We start from the raw sequence: 21,962 nt of genomic DNA on the forward strand, positions 1-21,962 counted from the left end.
CATTTAAATGCCATTGTCCTGGGCTGGGATCGAACCCGCAACCTCGAGCACAGAAGGCCAGCGCTATACCGACTACGTTATCCAGGCCGACTCGATGATATGAGGGGAAGGTGGAATGATAGAGGGAAATGGAAGTACCGGTACCCAGAGAAAATCCCTCTATAAAGTCTGCTTTATCTCCCACAAATTCCATTACCACCTTATCGGGCATCGAACACGGAGCGCCTGGATGAGAGTCCAACATGCTAACGCCAGATGCGGCCGAATGATACTGTACGGTGTACGCCCACTCATTACGAAAACATTGTAGGCCTACCTGTAGCGGCAAGTAAATGTTATATTAAACTGTTTATTGGATTTACAATATATACTGTAGTAATTTTAAACCGCTACGTTTATACATAAAAAAAAGAAGTTAACTCCTTTGAATATTCTACGCATTAAAAATTACAGTTACTCATAAAATGGGATTCCCCGAATTTTTATATCCTTTTGTTAAGAGTAGCATAGTGTGTATGTAATCCTTACGCTCCAAAACATGATTACACACTTCAAGTTTTACTTCAGTTACTTCTATTTTGAGTCAGTTTCATCGATGAAACTATTAAAGGGCTAATTATATCGTCATTTTATCATTAAAAAGTATACCGAGTTATGAATATTAAATAAACCAATAATCCTGGATATAGTCTTTAAAAATAAGCGCATCTGGCAATCCTGCAACAACATCAGTTTCTATGGCAACATTGATCGTTAACAATATCAGACCTCTGATGGCAAATTCTGAAACTGCACTTCACTGGGAGAAGACCAACATGGCCGCATGTTAGTCTTGACTTTTCTTTACTGTTTGCCAATGATTTAAAAGGTTTTAAAGTACGCCAGAAAACCATCTTTTTCATCTCAACCACAAAAATAACGTTATTAAGAAGGTTGAAGTGAAATAGAGACGTGAATAGGTGCGTATAATACAATATAATTACTTCTATCCATCTGGATGAATCAACCGGTCTATACTATTGCATACGCTGTTAGGTGCCGCCCAAGTTATGAAGTGGATTCTATTAATGGCTTTAATGTATTTTGTTTCTTTCCAGTTATCACCTACTGCAAATAAAATCATACGCAATGTTGCATCACCAACATTCAGTGGCGATGCCGGCTAACCAGCATAGAGATGCGAGGTTTGTACGACTTTTTTTTAGTGTAGAGTACGTGTAGGCCTACTTTAGAACTTCGTGTGAGATATGCATCAAATGTCACCAAACTAACCTGTAGGGAATTTCTAATTGACTAGACGAGTAATATACTATATAAGATAGTAATTTTAAAGAAATGCTTCCGGCTTCAAGTTTAAATTTAATAATACACAGCCCCAATATATAGGCATTGAATTATTACTCGTATCCTTTATTTTTTGTACGAGTAAAGTTTGTTTGTACTACGGGATACTGTTCGCATTATTTCACGCCGTATACGATATTACGATAACATTTTTAACCGTTAATGTACGTTTAATACCTGTAGTTCATTATGACTGTTGTCTATCTGAAACGTGTAAGTTCTCGTAAGAATGCTATTTAAAATTAATATGTAGATGCATTTATAATATTTATTTAAATTTCAGTGCAAGTGTAATAAAATTCCACGATCGATTGCATTTGAGAGTAGTTCTACATTGAAGTGGGCCATTGATAAGATTGGTTGGTTCAGTAGGCTATAAACTACTATATGATTCACATGAATTTCCTAGTAGAGTGAGGAGGTTGTAGTTATGAATAATAGAAAACGTTGCGGCTCTTTTTTGAATCTGTGACGCAGATGAAAACGTGTTAAATTTCGTAAGAACTCTTCTGTAATATTGGAATCTGGGTTTTATTTTGGTTTTGGAAGATCCTGAACACTTTACTTTTATAGTGTATGGTACTGTAGCACGTATTTTAAATTATAAGGTCTTATCAGTCACTGACAAACTAAACACATGTCCAGTAGGATCTATTAACCAAGCACGTAGACTGTGCACGGTAGGATTATGTTTGTATACAGTGTTATTAACTGAATCGGAGTCAAGAAATGAAAACATCGTGATTCATTTACAACTATTTGAATTCTCTTCGGATTACTAAGTCAAGTGTAGATAGTGCAGTTAATGTCGTATGTGAAAGTGTTTTTCTTTTGAAAGTTTTGTTTACATTTAAAATGGTAGTAAGTAGCCCTATTATTATTATTATCATTATTATTATTATTTGCAATTTTAATTTTGTTATATTGGAAGGTAAAATAACATTTCATGAACACCGTTCTAATTTCTGTAATTTCATTTATCTTTTCCTGGAAAGCCTAAAACGTAATTATTTATAAACCGCCGGCTGAGCTCTGACGGTAGCGCGTTTGCCTGCCAATCCGGATTTGCACTTGAGTGTGAGTTCAATTTCCGCTGGTTGAGTTTTTTTCCGAGATTTCCCCAACCTTAAGGCGAATGTCAGGTAATCAATGGCGAATCTTCGGTCTCGTCTCGTCAAATACCATCTCGCTATCACCAATTCCATTGACGCTAAAATAACCTAGTAGTAGAGACATAGGCCAATTTTATACATATTTAGTATAACTTGTTGCTTCTTTGACAGGTTAGGTTTGGTTAGTTTAGGTTTTTGTTATAACCTACCTTGCATATACGATTATAGCGCAACATTGGCAGTGATAAAAGTGAAATATTCGTTCAGTGGGCATTGGATACTCTACATTCACCCAGCGTCGTTAAATAACCAAGTAAAAAATATTATGATTTTCACATTGTGCTACATATCGTCTTGATGAAATGTTAATTTCCAACTGGTTTGTAGAGTGTAGATTAGGAACAAAGGTGTGTTATGAATCAACTTTATATGTAACCTATGGAAATATGTATTTCTAGTTATTGTTCAGCTCTTAAAAAGATTTTTAATTTCCTGTAATATTAAACTCTACCAGTAGCTAACTTTATTCACTTTGCCGGCATATAAAACACAATATGCGATATTGAGTGATGGAGTGAAAGATATTTGTGTAGTAATTACAGGAAACGTGTTAAAAGAGATTCTTTTTAAAATTTTCGTATAACAACTATTTCGACAATTACATATGGAATCGTTGAAATGTTAGCTGAAAAAAAAAATTGTTCGCTGTTTATTGCACATAAATATCTTTACATACACACGCACACGAGCTAGTTTTTTACTGACTAAAGTTGGCAAGCCTATTCACTTATTTACTTATAACAATAAGGCCATCCTAAGCCTACCTGATTGCAATTCTAAGTGGCATGAATGTGTTCAGATTCTTTCAGATTGCTTGTGTTCAGGTATGATATTGGTCAAAATGGTCAAAAATCACAAATTTTATTGTCTCGTTAATAGTACATAGTTCCAAGAACCTTCCCTTAAAATTTGATAGCCAAATTCGGCCCTGATTATAAGTATGGACAATTTTAAGACTTCTTAGGAGTTTAAGGTACTGAAAACAATGTTTAACTTTGTCCGCATTTTCCTTAACTTATTTACTTACAAATAGCCTTTAAATAATCCAGAGGTTCATTGTCACCCTTACATAAGCCCGTCATCAATCCCTATCCTGAGCAAGATTAATCCAGTTCCTACCATCATTTCCCACCTCCTATTTTAATATTATCCTCCCATCTAATTCTCGGCCTCCCCAAAGGTCTTTTTCTCTCAGATCTTCCAAGTGACACTATATGCATTTCTGGATTCACCTATACGTGCTACATGCCTTGCCCATCTCAAGCATCTGGATTTAATGTTCCTAACTATGTTAGGTGAAGAATACAATGCGTGCAGTTCTGTGTTTGTGTAAGTTTCTCCATTCTCCTGTAACTTCATCCCTCTTAGCTCCAAATATTTTCCTAAGCACTATATTCTCAAACACTCTTAGCCTCTGTTCCTCTCTCAAAGTGAGAGTCCCAGTTTCACAATAATACAGAACAACCATTAATATAACTGTTTTATAAATTCTAACTTTCAGCTTTTTTGAGAGCAGAATGGATGACAAAAGCTTCTGAATCGAATAATAACAGGCATTTCTCATATTTATTCTGCGTTTAAATTCCTCTTGAATGTCATTTATATTTATTACTGTTGCTCCAAGGTACTTGAATTTTTCTACCTTTTCAGTGGGTAAATTTCCAATTTTTATATTTCCATTTCGTCCTATGTTCTGATCACGAAACATAATCATATACCGTTCTTTTTCGAGGTTTACTTCCAAAGCATCTCCTCACTTGCTTATAGTAAAATTCCCGTGTTTTCCTAATAGTTTGTAGATTTTCTCTTAACATATTCACGTCATCTGCTTAAACAAGCAACTGATGTAACCCATTCAATTCCTAACCCTCTCTGTTTTCCTGGACTTTCCTAATGGCATATTCTAGAGTAAAGTTGAAAAGTAAAGGTGATAGTGCATCTCCTTGCTTTAGACCACAGTGAATTGGAAAGGCATCAGATAGAAACTTTCCTATAACTTGCATTTTTCAATATTTAATGTGCCATTTTCTCAGGAACCTTTTGAGGTAATTGGATGAAACTTTGAATGCTAGCTTTTATTGAGTAGATTCAGTTTATCTTGCAAAAGAATGTGAAATAAGCCTATGCTCAGTTTTATTTTTTATAGTACACGGGAGACTGATTTGTAGTCCAATTTTTTTTAATCAAAATTAAAAAGTTTATAAAAAATAAAAGGAGAGGAATATGGAAAAGTCTCTGCATAATATGTTATATTTTTGTTCTCTTATTAAACACACAAAATTTCAGGTTGTTTCATTAACCAGTTTCCGTAAAAAAGGTACATATGCATAGTAATGCATGATTTTTTGTTTTCTAAATTAAACAAATTAAAAAGTGGATGCATAAAAAAATCTGAAAAAAAAAATCACAGACCATTACCACTTACTTACTGGCTTTTAAGGAACCCGGAGGTTCATTGCCGCCCTCACATAAGCCCGCCATTGATCCCTATCCTGTGCAAGATTAATCCAATCTCTACCATCATATCCCACTTCCCTCAAATCCATTGTAATATTATCTTCCCATCTACGTCTCAGCCTCCCCAAAGGTCTTTTTCCTGCCGGCCTCCCAACTAAACTTTATATGCATTTCTGGATTCGCCCATACATGCTACATCCCCTGCCCATCTCAAACATCTGGATTTAATGTCCCTAATTATGTCAGGTGAAGAATACAATGCGTGCAGCTCTGCGTTGTGTAACTTTCTCCATTCTCCTGTAACTTCATCCCTCTTAGCTCCAAATATTTTCCTAAGAACCTTATTCTCAAATACCCTTAATCTCTGTTCCTTTCTCAAAGTGAGAGTCCAAGTTTCACAACCATACAGAACAACCCGTAATACAACTGTTTTATAAATTCTAACTTTCAGATTTTTTGACAGCAGACTAGATGACAAAAGCTTCTCAACCGAATAATAACACGCATTTCCCATATTAATTCTGCGACCATTACCACAAAATTACAAATTAGTATGTAAAATTTCATTCAAGTTATGATTTATTGCTGTCTTTACATTTGTAGGTTGGGGCAAGTCCCCATGCGAATTCAACAGCAACAGCAGCCCCCACCGCCACAACAGCCGCAACAGCGACAACCCATTTTAATGGGTATGCAACCGCAGGCAAGCGGCCCTGGTAAGTCAGTTAACATTTTTGCTGTCATTTGAATGCTGTGTTTTAGAGTAGCGTACAGATCACATGTTGGACGTAATTTGTGGCAGTTGTAGGCTGGAGGTCTTGTTCATGTCTTACTACAATTGTATATAAGTATTTTATCATCTGTACAAATTGCTATGTCTTGACACTCACCTGTAATTAGGTCTATCTCTGTGTCGGAAATCTTATGTTTTGTTAAACTATGTGCTGTGTCTGTTTATATAAACTGCAGTTCTTTTATCTTTTAAGTTTTCATTTAACATTCAAGATACGAATATTCTTTGTTCGGATAATTAATTACTCTAGTCCACACATAGATAGGAAGTCATACTTAAGTTACTGGTATTGTTACCGAGCCATGAGGTTACTTTTTAGTGGCAGTGTGTTGGGTTTTCTCAGTTAGTTGTTTCCTCTAATTCTAGTGTAGTATACAATACAGGGTGAATCAGAAGTCTGGAACCATATAAATATTTTCCATGTGCTTGATTTTCGATTACTATAGGTTTTACCAGTATTTGTAAGACCAAATGCTCTACCAGTGATACATTCGATTCTATACTGTTTTCGCTGTAAGAAAAATCCTAATGTAAACACAAGCACGTTGCTGTCATACCCGTGAGTGGCTCCCAGTCGAAACACTCACATGACGCAGGAAAATATAGTCCGTATTTGGAAATCATAATCTTGTATTATTTGAAAATAAAAAATTGAATTCTAGTTAAATACGATGAAACATTTAACTTCACTCATGTGTAAAACGCTATGTAAAAGAAAAGAAAAGCTACTTTTATATTTTGTTATGTACTGTGAATGCGGATGAATACCAACAGTAATACCGAGGTAGTCTGTTCTTGTAACAAGCTGGCGTCACTTGAGCTCGTAGTTGTTCACGTAAGCACGTGGTACTGAAGTATGGCTTCTGTATCCTCAACTGTCCATTGTGAAGACATAAGACTTAAAAATAATTTAATTACAGTAATTATAAAGTAAATGTTTCCTAAGCAAACAAATGCATAGTAGTGAGGTTAGGCCTACTTGACGAATAACGGGAAATGTTTAACATGAAACAGAATGTACAACAGTAGGTGGGAACACGTATTGAGAATCTATGGCGCCAAACAGCGGCCAATGAAGCCTCACTTCAGTCACGTGCTATTGTTTACATTAGGATTTTTCTTATAGCGAAAAGATTATAGCCCTCAGATAACTCAAAAACCGCCATTTTGAATGCAACTTTGAAATTTTAAATGGAAAGGGAGTCATGTAGGTACTCAAATCATGTGAAATTTTCTGGAAAAATCAATGGTGCAATCTGTTTTGAAATATCTCTAATCGTTTTCAAGTTGTTTAAAGATAACTGTCATAATGACACAAACATTAGTTACTGCATCTACAGATATTTTGTAACATGGTACAGTACTAAGGTATTTTTATACAATTTAGTAATTAACTTTTCCTGCTTTACTGTTTGGTTAACCTATGACAGTTTCAATGCATTGTTGTGATTATTTGAAGCTTTCCTATAATAAATTTCTTGATTTTCGTGATGACGTTATCGAAAGAGAAAAGAATTGATATCATTCTTCATTCTGGTTGGTTAAGCTACAGAAATGTTCCAGCAGACTGGATGAACCACCCATTCCCTGTCTATCGACTCAGACTACTTCTTTCTGATGTGTTCGTAGTATCTGGCAGGAAACCATTCTGAGTAGACAATGACAATATGTCTTAGCTCCCTAGAAATTCCTCTCATCCACTGCTGTTCAGGGATTTCCCAATTCCACAACTGGAGCTGTTGAAATTTTTTATTTATCTGGGATGAGGATTATTTTACAGCCAACTGTTATAAGCAGAGCTAGAAAACTGATAAGTTGTATGAGCTTGGACTGTATCTCTACCGAATGAAATGTAATAGCACATCTCTCAATGTCAGTGAACCAGAAAAACAAACATGTACAGCCGGGTGGTAATCAAACATGTGTTCCAATCGTCCACAGCCTTGGAACAAGAGAATAATAAACGAATAATATAAGAAAACAGTAATTTGTAATTATAAACTTCATAACTCCCAAACTAAAATAATTTACCCATCTAAAAATGACATACAAAGTATACAATTATGATTTTAGCCTCATTATAACAAATAACAATGAACATTTACATTTTATCAAAAGAAATATTCGTTCTACGTCACAAGACGTTACTGGAGCAAATCTGAAATATGATGCAGTATATCTTATCGAGGAGACGGCCTCCAGAAATGGAGGGTAGCTGTGAATATATTGAATGAGCAGTCGCGGACAGCCGATGAGGGGTGGTCCTCCAGCTTGGGGGTTGGGTGAAGGGCTAACAACCCATCACCATAAAAAATAGCTTGTTACGAATCCTTCAAATAAGCCACGGAATGGGTGTTTGAGAATAAGGTGCTTAGGAAAATATTTGGGGCTAAGAGGGATGAAGTTACAGGAGAATGGAGAAAGTTACACAACGCAGAATTGCACACATTGTATTCTTCACCTGAAATAATTAGGAACATTAAATCCAGACGTTTGAGATGGGCAGGGCATGTAGCACTTATGGGCGAATCCAGAAATGCATATAGAGTGTTAGTTGGGAGGCCGGAGAGAAAAAGACCTTTAGGGAGGCCGGGACATAGATGGAAAAAGCTAGTAAGTAAGTATATCTTACTATCATCAGGTGAACAACAACTTTGTGAATCTAATAGTGTATCTCGTATGTGGCACATAATATTAAACCCATAATTGTTTGAAAAAAAAAAATTTCATTTCTATTGCAATGACAGATAGGAAGTTTGTATTGTAATTCCGATGTTGAACTTGGACTGTAACGCAACCGAATGCATAGCAGCATGATATGTCAACATTTAACGAAGAATAATCTGGGAAAAATAAACGTTGCATAATTATTTAATAACAGATGAGTTTTTTTTTTTTGGAACCGTGCATAATATTAGCATTACGTAAATAATACAATAACAGAATAGCTCACTTCGTTCAGAACTTAAAAATATTAATATAAATTAACAATATTCTTCAAACTATTTATGACTGTACACAGCTCCACAGAATGATACTATGCATTGTTTATGTGAACTATATATCGTCTGTAGTGAGCAGGAGCAGAGCTAGAAGTGGGTGACTTTCATACTCCTCATTGTACTCAACTGAAATTTACTGTTTTGACACGAACTTCTGTCTATGGTTATAAGTAGAGACAGGCAAAATATGAAATTTCATGTACTAAACCATTCCTGCTAACTGTAAGGAGCAAGGATTTTCATGATTCACAATATGTAGAATGTAATTAATGCCAAAAAATAATTATAAAATTTGGTAAAGTTTTCATATTTCATAAATTTGTGCTCCTTTTGCAACTTCATGGGTTTTATATCATACAAAATATTAAACGATGTTAACTGACAGAAGGTGTAATCTTTCACCACAAAATATAGAAAAGTTACTCATGTTGTACTGTAACCAGTGTTAAGTCTAGCCAATGTACGAACTTTTTTTTTTTGGTTCAGTGTAATAATAATATTGTGATGCAAGGTTGGGAAGTGCTATTTACAAAATCGAGGAAAAGTTTGAAAAACTAGCAGAGCACGATCTTATTTTTAAAATTGCAAATACAATATATTTTACATTGAAAATTTAGACCAATATTATTTCAAAGCCTTTGCAAAACTGTACTGTAATGGTAACTAAGTAACAATAAGTGCACTGCAATGGGTCTATTTCAGTATAATTTTATGTTATGAAGAATGGTTTCCCTAGCAACAAGTTTCTGTGTGAGAATTCTAACTTCCAAGGCCTAACAACAATAGCTGTAGATACAAAAAAAAAAACCACAATCGTGCAAAAAGAAATCGTCTTATCTAGTTTTTGCATTCAGATAAGAATTTCATGCTGAAAAACTGTTTACTTAAACAGATTTTTTGTATTTTATTTGATAGCATATTAAATATAGATGAAACTATTGAAAGATTCTTTTGTAAATAATGTAAATCTGTCCCAAGATATTTTAGCATTGAAATATTTTTCATATATTCATATTATGCCGTTCTCTAGTTTGTAAAGCATACTTGAATAGTGGAAAAGATAACATATTTCTATAAAACACAGAAATGCTATATGGATATACTAAATGATACCACGAACTTTAATATAGTGGAATTCTAATCCATCACAGCAATGGAAATGAAGAAAGAAGGAAGTATCGAGTCCTTTTCAGAAAAGTGTCCTTCATTCTCGATATTTCCAAGTGTCAAGAATATTGAGGTACCAAAAGTATTGAGAACCGAACTCTTAATACAATTGCATGCTATGTGAATTGTCTGTATCTTTCGGTTAACTGTTGCTTTCCTCCCATTCATTGTGACAGATAATGGGGGTTCTTCTGAATTTTAATTTCTTTTTAGCTTATGTTGAAAATGTACACATCTGTTTGTTTGAAACAGCTAATTTTATAAGTCCATGACAATGTTTTATCTATAAATTAATCACAAAACCATTGCTTGCAGAAGGCATTTTATTATTATATGTTATGCTTGCATGCTTTATTAGCTTGAGAGCTTTTAGTGTCAAGAATTCAGTTCACTGACTTCTAATATTTATACAAAATATACACATACCATCGAAAATGAATTTTGATAGTTTAACATAGCTAGTTTTCAAAATCTCGAAGACCATACCAAACAATTTTGTTTTTGTCATTTAAGTTACCTGTGTTTTTTTTTAATAATTTTTAAACTAATGGGTAGATTTTTTATACATGTAGAGTTAGCTTTATTTTTTAAATATTAGCAGTAACCAACTTTATTTTTAAGTAGAGGAGATCTGCGAGTTGACAGAATTTCATTTAGACACTTCATATTATACTTTTAAATTAGGTTTTTACATATTTAATACCTCATTCATAGGCTGATCATAATTTCTTGAGACAAAAAGGGACAGAAAGTGACAGATTATGTTCTTAAAGAAAGTCATTAAAAATGTTTCGTCTGATAAAATGTTTCTAAGACTTACATCAAACAGGATCAAATTATCCAAGTGGATTAAATATAAATATTGATAACATTTCCTTTCATTATTACTTTAGAATTAAAGATATTGTAGAATTCATTATTTTGACTTGAACTTGCAATGGGTAATCTTGACAGAAAAAACACAAAATCTTCAGCTTGATGTAGAATTTTTTTTTAGTAGGTTATTTTACGACGCTTTATCAACAGCTTTAGTTATTTAGCGTCTGAATGAGATGAAGGTGATAATGCCGGTGAAATGAGTCCGGGGTCCAACACCGTAAGTTACCCAGCATTTGCTCATATTGGATTGAGGGAAAACCCCAGAAAAAACCTCAACCAGGTAACTTGTCCCAACCGGGAATCGAACCCGGGCCACCTGGTTTCGCGGCTAGACGTGCTAACTGTTACTCCACAGGCGTGGACGCTTGATGTAGAAGGTGTGGGGAGAGGGATGGGCTGCATTTCACCACAATCATATCTTGAGTATTTTTCAGATGATCTTACTTTACATAACAAATTTCGGTCTTTCAGTATCTTGTCATACAACCTATCACACTCACAATTTTTTTCTTACACTTAGCATAGCTGTCATTGCTTCAATGCTTACCGGTAATCAGAATTTCTCCTTCGACCATATAATTTTCATTATAAAATTTTCTTTCTATGAGTGATGTATTACCTGGCAAAGAGAGAATAAACTCTACTACATTATAAAAATTCTGAAAATCTAGACATTTTTCATTCATTAACAAAATCTGCACCATTCCATCAGATAAAGGAATATTGATTTTAAGTTATGATTGGCTAATATTTAAGCATATTTTAATTTTAAAAGTTCTTATAAAAAAATGGGACAAAAGTAATATTTTTTACTAAAACGACAGGGATCCGGCACATAATGGAAAATAATGGTATATATGGTCACCCTACTCATCCATATCTGCAATTAAGTAAACATTCATGTTATTCAGTACACAAAAGAGTTAAAACTGTTCCCGAGTAGCAAATCTTACACTGGTTTAGAGTACTAATTTGCTCTTGAATATAAAGGCTGAGAATAGCTTCAACATTTGAACATGACAAGTGAGCCCGTGAACCTAATATCTTTATATGTCGAAAATCTTCTTTCATTATCAGTGTTTGAGACAGAAAACAGCAGCACTCGAAGATATGTTGAAGAAAAACTGTTATGATCCTTGCTTGTCTGATTCAGAGACCTGTAAATTAGAACTAATATGCAGTCTCTTCAATCTCTGCAGAAACATTGTAGGATCATCGTTTACAGCTGATGCAAAGCTTTAAAAGACAGACAAATTCGAGTTTTTACTTCATTTGAAAGGATTGTCTATTTTCGCGAGTATTTAGTGGGGGGGGGGCATATTTTTTAGTACTAATTTCGTGATTACGAGGCTATTTTGTTAAAATCATTAGATTTCGCAATATTTCGAAGTTAAATGTCATTCATTATCTAGATTTCTGTGTGAGATTTGTGTTTTTTGCGAATACAATTAAGTTTGCAAAAATTTCACATATTTCGTTAGTACCAGAAAATCACATCCTTATTTATATATCACTATTTTAGCAAGCAAAGAGATTACATTCAACTGTGCTATCTGATGTATAGGTTAAAATGATGGTTTTCGCGTGTCTGTTTTATAATGTTAAAGTTGACCATATAATTTCAATCCATATAAAATGAATGTGTGAATATTCAAATGTTTCAACAAAGGCTCAGAAATGATAAAACTTCGATCTAGAAATTTTGACAGTGATATTTGAATAATAAATTCACTAAAGATTGGCATCATTTCTTACATGTACTTACATTTAATTCTCATAGCTGAAACAGTAACTTAAAAAAATAAACAAATTAACTGAGATGAGCAGAAATTCACTTCTTACCTTCACAATAAAACTGTAAACACAGTAATTAAAAAAAAAATTAGTAGTAATTTCTCCCCTCATTCTGTAATCTACAGTAGGACTAGGCCAAGACATGGCTTGTGAAAGTGTAGATGACACCAAGCTGACCATTGCTAATTGATTAGTAGTCCCTCCCTTTAGTTCAGCTTAAAAATCAATATAAAAAGATGTTTTATGCTCAACCGTGCCGAAATGTAGTAATTATACACCTGGTAGCAGCCCTTTAATGGACCTCATTAAAGTACACCTATTCATTAAAGTTTAGGTGTTCCACCAATCAGAAAACACCATTGTAGCAATATGAAAGCGCAAGTATCGATTATTCTCGGATATGCAATCGAAAGACAACTAGCGTAACATCACAGAAGCTTGAAATCCAATACTGTCGCAGAAGGTTATGCTCTGTTACTATAATAATTAGCGTTAATTGTAAATAATATTCAAATAAATTCAATTTGTTTAAATCAATTTCAAGGTTATATCAAGATTAATGTTTATTTTACTCTCTAGATTATAGCAAGGTCAATGACATTTGTTTCTCGGAAAAAATCAATACTTTCGCGTCTGCGCACATCTCACAATTTACGAGATATTGCACAAGGTCAGTTCCGCTCCCCAGTCAGATAAGAATAACATGAATACTTATGAATAATTTCAAGTTAGAAATATGGTCGAGTATAAGATGTTTTGCAACTTCTTAAATTGTAACATAAGGGTGTTGTCAGCTATGTTCATTACACGATTCACCTAGATAATGTATTGAAGAAAATCTAAATTTTTCAGTGCTGAGGCATGTGAGTCAAGTCATGGATGGGGAAAGTGAAAATGTTCCTAATGAAATTGAAATGAAAAATGTAAGGAAAGGAAGTTTAATCATGCTTCCCTAATCTCTGTATATGTGTAGAGCATTCTTTCTCGGTTAACAAAATCATAGTGATGAACAAAAAACATAGTTTGGCATGAACAATTTGGAGAAGATTATGGTTTCCTATTCCAAAGCAAATTTTGAATGAAAGCATTTTAATTTTTTGATTCCATGACCTGTGTTCATTAGCGTTTGTTTAAATATTTTAATATTTCAATATAAATAAATGTTTTGATCCAGTGGTTTGTTTTTATTTAACTGTTTAAATTCGAGTACCGTGTTTCTGAATAGAAGGAAAAACAAAATTTTCACGCCTGTTATAATATTTTAATTATATATTTTATTATTTTACTAGCTTATTTTTTATATTTTAGTGCCTGTTTTAGGCACCTGAACATGCATTTTTATGATGCCTTAAAATCCTAATGGCCACATGCATCAACATCGGTTAGTGTAACCAGTTAAAATTACCACCTAACCCCTGGTTAAGCATTTTTAAAGTGCATCGACCTCTGTTAGGACGTAAACAGGAGGTTAACCACGGTAATCTCTAACTGATCATAATAGAGTTATTAAAGGAGATAAGCCAGTGATAGCAGGCCTAGTAAAACAAAATGGCTGCTAGATGTACAACTGATTATTTTGAAGACTATTAATATTGTACTTGGATAGGGATGATGGTGAGCGTGAATTTTTATTAGTGGAAAGAGAATTCTTATGAGGAATTAAATGACAGAAAAGTTCAGAAAGCATTTAGTTTATCAAAATCTATCATGTCATTTCTGCTGCAACAAATGGATCATTCGGAATAACCCACAAACTGTTCTATTTCTCCCATGAATCGACTGTTTATGTTATGATTCTGTGCAACTTATATTTTCAATATTTGAATGAGGATAACTCGAGTATCTCTTTCCCTATTATGTTGCAGACTAAACAAAGAGAGGTTATGTATGGATCTTAGGATATTGCATACTTCGCTGATATAATTGAGACTCTGGATTATATAAACATTCCTACTAATCTTCATCCGTTTTCTTTATTGATATTCCATCTCGTTTATATATATAACATATTAAGGATTTCTCATTTTTAAATCTAGTAATGACATTTATCAATACTTCAGACTCACATTGAGATATAATCATTTTCGCTTTTAATTTTACATTTTGTACGATTCTAACCTAATATCACTGAAAAACAAAGAAATGCATCCTGTAAACAAAACAACGCCCAAAGGTAAACAAATGAAACGCGAAAATATAGGATACATTCGTTTTGATGTAAAACAGAGTAAGCACAGTTGTTTTTAGACATTGACTATCATCTTTGCAGAGGTATGGATGCTTTCCTTCCGTCATTTTGTAGAAACAGTGTACCATCACAGACTTTACCCTGGTTAAATGAGGTGTCAGCTAACCATGTTTAACTAACCGGTTATTATGAATGGTACACAGAAATTACACTTTAACCGTAGTTACTTTTTAACTGTGGTTTCACAACCCATGGTTACTACATTTTTAACCGATGATGATGCACGTGACCATAGGTCTAGTAATAATAAACCCTTAGTTTCATTTTGCTTTTGTTTGCTCTTCCTACCAGGTAGGGGCAGAATGCATGTATGGCCATCATTATTGGTGGCCCTATTAATAGCCCTCCTTATGCCTGCTGTGGCACTTGGAAATGTGTACACGGTTGATGATCTGGATTCTTTATTTGGTCCTTATGGATGCATAGAAGGTACTGGATGTGTTAATTTTACTGCATGCATAATCAAAGCATACTGCCTTACTTTGTTGTGTTATAGCATCTTGTGTTTCCTTCTTAGTGTTAAGAGGGATTACTATATTCTTGGGTTTTAATTTAGCAGTCTTACTCCTAAATAGCCTACTTAATACTTGCTTGAAACTTATTTTTCATATATGTACTCGTCTTAAATTTACAGGTTTAGTATAGTAGGTCTAGTTGTAAAATAGATGAAAATTATGGGAAATAAATGGATGGATGATAATATGTAAGATGTCAAAACTTCAAAGCTTTTTTGGTTGCTGATTTCTTTTGTTAGCTTCAACAGAATTCCAGGAAGATCTTATGTTGACTGTCCATATCTGGTGGCACTAGAAATCACCACCACTACCATTAATAATAATAATAATAATAATAATAATAATAATAATAATAATAATAATAATAAAATAGTAATAAATCGGTTGTTTCAATGTTTATCACATATTTCAATAGCCCATCTTCATTCTTGTCTGTTGTTCCACCGACCCTTGGTGTTTTGACTTTTCAAGAGTCAGACCTGATATGGTTCTATGCACTTGGGCTTTCTAGGTGAATCCTCATTCTAATTCCTGCAAATACCATCTTACTTCACCACTGGACTCTAAATGATCTAATAATTGATACAGAGTCATTAAATGACTTGCTAAAAGAAGCAGTGTCATACAGTGTTCATGAGCCATTTTAAATCTAAGTCCAGTGTTATTCTTGAGTTTCTGTTGCCAGTTGTCTCGCATGTTTTCCCATCACTATTACTCATAGCATTGTCATAATTCAAAGATCTTCTTTAACTGCTGTGAATCATTTCCAAACAAATCTTTTTCCAGAGTTCTTTGTCTTCCCATATTTTCGCTTCTTTAATTCTTTTCCATTTCCTTATTTAATTACTGTGTGTTTATTGATTTGAGTTCCATGTATTGTGTATTTATGTTTTCATATATATATATATTTTTTTTAATGTTTTATTCCTGAAGCTAATTTCTCATTCATCTTTTAAAATAATAATAATAATAATAATAATAATAATAATAATAATAATAATAATAATAATAATAATAATAATAATAATAGTTTATTTAACCTGGCAGAGTTAAGGCCATGACTTTATTTACTAATAGTATTAAAGATTTCATTTTCATATACCATTTTCGGTTAGGTCACTTCTTGTAGACACTTTTAATGCTCATAAAATCAAAGTTTCTTGCACACAACTTGAATCTCTCTTGTGGGGGGGGGGGGGGAGAAAAAACTTACGTCTCCCCATTTCCCTGTTTATATACATTTTACAAGGCTGGTCAAACGTCATTCTCATGTAAATATTTCAAAGCTGATCAGACTTAATTCTTACTTCGTTGCCTTATACTGACAATTATCACTTTCATTTGTAAACAATAAAGTGAAGTTTCAGTAATTTAGTTCTGTTATCTTGACATTGATGAACAACTGATCACCATTAAGTAACACCATTCTGACTTACTTTCTGCTACTAGGAAAAGTTATTATATTTTATGGAAATTTGTGAAAATGGTAATATGTGTAGATAACTGAACTTCCAAGTCAGATGAAACAATCAATATAATATTATATTACTTCAGTTGAATTTGGTGACGAACTTTGTACAGGTAAGTTGCGGGAAATAGAAAGTAATTACTTCAGAAATCCTTGTTGCAAACTATTTCAGTGGAAGAAAAATATTTCTTCAAAATGAGACATTTCCACACACTCAGTGTACTGTAGAAGTTTCTATTCTTACGTTATTTAAACTACACAGCTGTGACAAATTAAAAAATTGGAACACAATGAACATAGGAAATATGTAAGTCAGATTCATTACTGCTAAAGGAAAAAAGCATAAATGCTATGATCACTTTCTCAATCTGTCTGGAACTCCGAAACTTCAATATACAAATAATAGAATGACATATACAACTGGTTATATGTAACTGAGGTTAACATATTGCTACAGATATTTTACTCAAATTAACTAACAGAATGTAGTAATAAGAAAACATACAATGTCACTTTCCTCCTCCTTGAAGCCCACACCAACTGTGGTTAAACTCAACTCATGATTGTTGCTTGTGATCAGCGTGCTTGTATCAAGCAGATGTTTACTTGAAATCCTTGCAAACAGGAAGTGACACATGATCCTTAATTTATTAATTGTACCTATTGTTTGTTGCCACGTAGTGAAACTATTTCAAGACATTTACTAATTACAATCAGGTACTGATTCTTTTACTAGTTATGTCACAAACAACCAAATTTAACAGACACATAGCATATGAAAATACAAAGTGGCACACGAAATATATCACCATTTGTTTCATTTTTACATTTCCTACTGACAAAATTGTTATAAATTATGTACAAATTCAATCACAAAGGCCTGAAAAATTGTTTTTAACAAATAACATGTTCAATGTGACTTCTATTTCATCTCACAATCTCTTAATGATATATCCCTGACTTATGGCACAAATCTTAAGGTGAATTGTGCTGCACAGCTGTATGAATTTGGTTCTGATTTGCACTACATTTTCTACTCTTGTAAAATACAACTCCTCCTTCAAGTAACTTGGAGAAATAAATGACACAGATTGACATCTCAGCTGCTACATCCTGCCACATTTCATGACGTTATGGAAATCTATTTGGGATTATGTGCAGGTCAAACACTTCGTGCAGAAAACAACAAACAACACTGGTAGTATGTGGATGTTCTCCATTCAGCATGAATCATTGTCTATGAATAAGTAAATGAGTTGCCAGGAAATTTTCGCATATCCTGATACCTCTCAATGTTCATAGTGGCATTGAAGAAAATTGATTCAATGCTTCCATGGCTCGAAATGACGATCCACATTTCCCTGGAACAAATTCATCCCCAGTGAGCAAATTCAGATACTGCTCACTGTTGCCAAGAGTTGCGAGATGAATTTGTTACAAGGAAATGTTGGTTGCCATTTCGAGCCATGGAAGCTTTGGATCAATGTTCTTCAATGCCACTATGAACATTGAGAGGTATCAGGATATGCGAAAATTTCCTGGCAACTCATTTACTTATTCATAGACAATGATTCATGCTGAATGGAGAACATCCACATACTACCAGTGTTGTTTGTTGTTTTCTGCACGAAGTGTTTGATCTGCACATAATCCCAAATAGATTTCCATAACGTCATGAAATGTGGCAGGATGTAGCAGCTGAGATGTCAATCTGTGTCATTTATTTCTCCAAGTTACTTGAAGGAGGAGTATCATACAAGAGTAGAAAATGTAGTGCAAATCAGAACCAAATTCATACAATTATGCAGCACAATTCACCTTAAGATCTGTGCCATAAGTCAGGGATATATCATTAAGAGATTGTGAGATGAAATAGAAGTCAGATTCAACATGTTATTTGTTAAGGGAAGACTCCACTGAAAATCATGAAAATTTTTCCAAGTTTTTTTTAGCTTTTTCACTTATTCAGAATTTATATTTTCATACCCCAAATGGATTCAGCTCAATTCTGATTACAAATACTCGTATGTTTACACTTTTTAAATTAAGGCTGAAAGGGGGCGTAGAATTTAAAGATCTGTCAAAATTGTTTTTCATCGAAGAATTCTTTTTTAAAATTTCTGATTACAAATTTACTAACTTTTTGTTGGCTCCCTGAAGTTACTAGATGAATGTAGCGGAGGAGAATATTAATTTACATAAATACTTGGAGTAAAAATTTCATCCCGATTGATTAATATTTGGCATAAGAAAGTTGGTGTTGAATCAACAAAAACGAACACAGAAAAATAGATTTGAAAATAAAATGAATATTTATGTAAATTGATATTCTCCTCCGCTACATTCACCTAGTAACTTCAGGGAGCCAACAAAAAGTTACTAGATTTGTAATCAGAAATTTTAAAAAAGAATTCTTCGATGAAAAACAATTTTGACAGCTCTTTAAATTCCACGCCCCTTTCCAGCCTTAATTTAAAAAGTGTAAACATACGAGTATTTGTAATCAGAATTGAGCTGAATCCATTTGGGTATGAAAATATAAATTCTGAATAAGTGAAATAGCTAAAAAAATTTGAAAAATTTTCGTGATTTTCAGTGGAGTCTTCCCTTAAAAACAATTTTTCAGGCCTTTGTGATTGAATTTGTACATAGTTTATAACAATTTTGTCAGTAGGAAATGTAAAAATGAGACAAATGGTGATATATTTCGTGTGCCACTCTGTATTTTCATATGCTATGTGTTTGTTAAATTTGGTTGCTTGTGACATAACTAGTAAAAGAATCAGTACCTGATTGTAATTAGTAAATGTCTTGAAATAGTTTCACCACGTGGCAACAAACAATAGGCACAATTAATAAATTAAGGATCATGTGTCACTTCCTGTTTGCAAGGATTTCAAGTAACATCTGCTTGATACAAGCACGCTGATCACTAGCAACAATCATGAGTTGAGTTTAACCACAGTTGGTGTGGACTTCAAGAAGGAGGAAAGTGACATCGTATGTTTTCTTATTACTACATTGTGTTAGTTAATTTGAGTAAAATATCTGTAGCAATATGTTAACCTCAGTTACATATAATCAGTTGTATATGTCATTCTATTATTTGTATATTGAAGTTTCGGAGTTCCAGACAGATTGAGAAAGTGATCACAGCATTTATGCTTTTTCCTTTAGCAGTAATGAATCTGAGTTACATATTTTCTATGTTCATTGTGTTCCAATTTTTTAATTTGTGATAGCTGTGTAGTTTAAATAACGTAAGAATAGAAACTTCTACAGTACACTGAGTGTGTGGAAATGTCTCATTTTGAAGAAATATTTTTCTTCCATTGAAATAGTTTGCAACAAGGATTTCTGAAGTACTTCCTATTTCCTGCAGCTTACCAGTACGAAGTTCGTCACCAAATTCAACTGAAGTAATATATCATATTGATTGTTTCATCTGACTTGGGAGTTCAGTTATCTACACATATTACCATTTTCACAAAGTTCCATAAAATATAATAACTTTTCCTAGTAGCAGAAAGTAAATCAGGATGATGACTGTTAATTGCTGATTTGTTGTTCATGTTAAAATAATCTCAAGATAAGAGAGCTGAATTGCTAAAGAAACTTCACTTTATTGTTTACAAACGAAATTAATAATTCTAATGTCAATGTAAGGCAAGGAAATCGGAATGAGGTTAACCTGCCTTATAGCAAGAAAGTATATGGCCAGGAAATTGTTATGTTGCAATTTAAATTTCTGAAATATCTGTAAGGGATCTGTACCCAAATAAGTTTGACATTTTCTCTTACTGGTAAAAAGAGTTTACTGTAGTTCTTTCCTTAGTTTATATATTTGGTATATTTGTAGAACAACTTTCTTCTTACAATATATAGCCACAATTATAAGAATTTCTTTTATTTACTGTAATCATAGGCTGGTTAATTGGCGTACATTATCTACTGGGTGTTCATTTCAAAGTGTGTTATGACGTCACTGTTGATGAGTCAACGATTTGAAGTGAGTTTCAGCTTTTGTGTCAGAGAAGTTGCCTATTAATCAAGGCTTTCAATCTAAACTTGAGAACGTGTACGGTATAACTTGAACGTCATAACAACAGATGGTGGTCTGTATGGTCTGTGTGCTACCATAACCTCTTTCGAACTGTGTTTTGTGCGAGCAAGTCGTATGCAGGGTATTTGTTATCATCAGTTGCGTACGGCAACATTCCACAACACAAATCAAATGCTCCGTGTCCATGTTGACAGTCGAAGTTAATGTCAACAAATACGTAAGTAATCGTCTTAACCCTCTCCCCATATCCCGACAGTAAGAAAAAACTCACCTCAGTACATGTTTCGAAACAGTTCACATTCCTGTCACTACCGGCGTTACCGTACGTATTGGTAAGTACTCTTCTGTATGATCACCGTACTTGCTAGGCAACGTCTCTGGCACATAAGTAATACACCTCTGCAGAAGTGTAGGAAGATTGAATTCTCTAGGCTCATTGACTAACCACATGACGGCATACAGCGAGCCATGACACACTTTGAACTGAACACCCAGTAGTATCATATCTAACATGGACATAGTGAAATGTTCTCAGTAGTCAAGTCATCAATTATTAATAACACTAAACATAAAGTTGTCCTTAGAATCATTGTAGCTTTAGAATTTCCCACTGATGAAGAGCATTGTTCTATGTTAATTATAGAAAAGAGATGGTACATTGGTATACAGTGAAACCTCTCTCAATGATCACTTCTATCAAGATCACCCTTCTTAGAGACTGATTTTTTTTACAACAGATATACAACAGATGCATTTTTTTTTACCTCTCTGATCACGGACCATTCATTGAATTGCCATTTTTTTAATTTTACTTAAGAGACCAGATTTCAGAATTAAAGTACAGTATTATAATTTCACAATGCAGTAGTTTAATGCGTTAAATAAATTCCGAGAACTTGATTAGGTTAAAATGTAGCTTCAAAGGTTAAATTGAAATTTCACAGTGTTAACTATTTGTTAACAATCCTCAAAGGAATGTGACAATTTCTAGCGAGAAAGAGATTATTGTTGAGGGTTATATTCATTGCATACGGCCTTCAGGAGTTGACCACTGACTACC

At 33.6% G+C, this 21,962-nt stretch overlaps 2 protein-coding genes across 6 annotated transcripts in view; one reads left to right on the forward strand and one right to left on the reverse strand.

Annotated features, from left to right (window-relative positions):
* The window catches only part of LOC138692833 (hemolymph lipopolysaccharide-binding protein-like), a 558,083-nt gene that overhangs the window by 263,679 nt on the left and 272,442 nt on the right, over positions 1-21,962 (reverse strand). The window lies entirely within an intron of this gene.
* stau (double-stranded RNA-binding protein Staufen) overlaps positions 782-21,962 on the forward strand; it is a 96,585-nt gene continuing 75,404 nt past the window's right edge. For 4 of the 5 annotated variants that reach the window (XM_069816019.1, XM_069816026.1, XM_069816034.1 and 1 more), the window contains exons 1-4: positions 782-959; positions 1,098-1,184; positions 5,577-5,689; positions 15,148-15,285. In XM_069816019.1, the coding sequence (XP_069672120.1) occupies positions 1,129-1,184; positions 5,577-5,689; positions 15,148-15,285 (307 nt within the window). In that variant the 5' untranslated portion in view covers positions 782-959; positions 1,098-1,128. The remainder of the gene's footprint in view (positions 960-1,097; positions 1,185-5,576; positions 5,690-15,147; positions 15,286-21,962) is intronic. The other variant, XM_069816053.1, reaches the window with a different exon arrangement.

The sequence above is a fragment of the Periplaneta americana genome, chromosome 2 (genome assembly GCF_040183065.1).
Source record: "Periplaneta americana isolate PAMFEO1 chromosome 2, P.americana_PAMFEO1_priV1, whole genome shotgun sequence".
In the NCBI taxonomy this organism is placed as follows: domain Eukaryota; kingdom Metazoa; phylum Arthropoda; class Insecta; order Blattodea; family Blattidae; genus Periplaneta; species Periplaneta americana.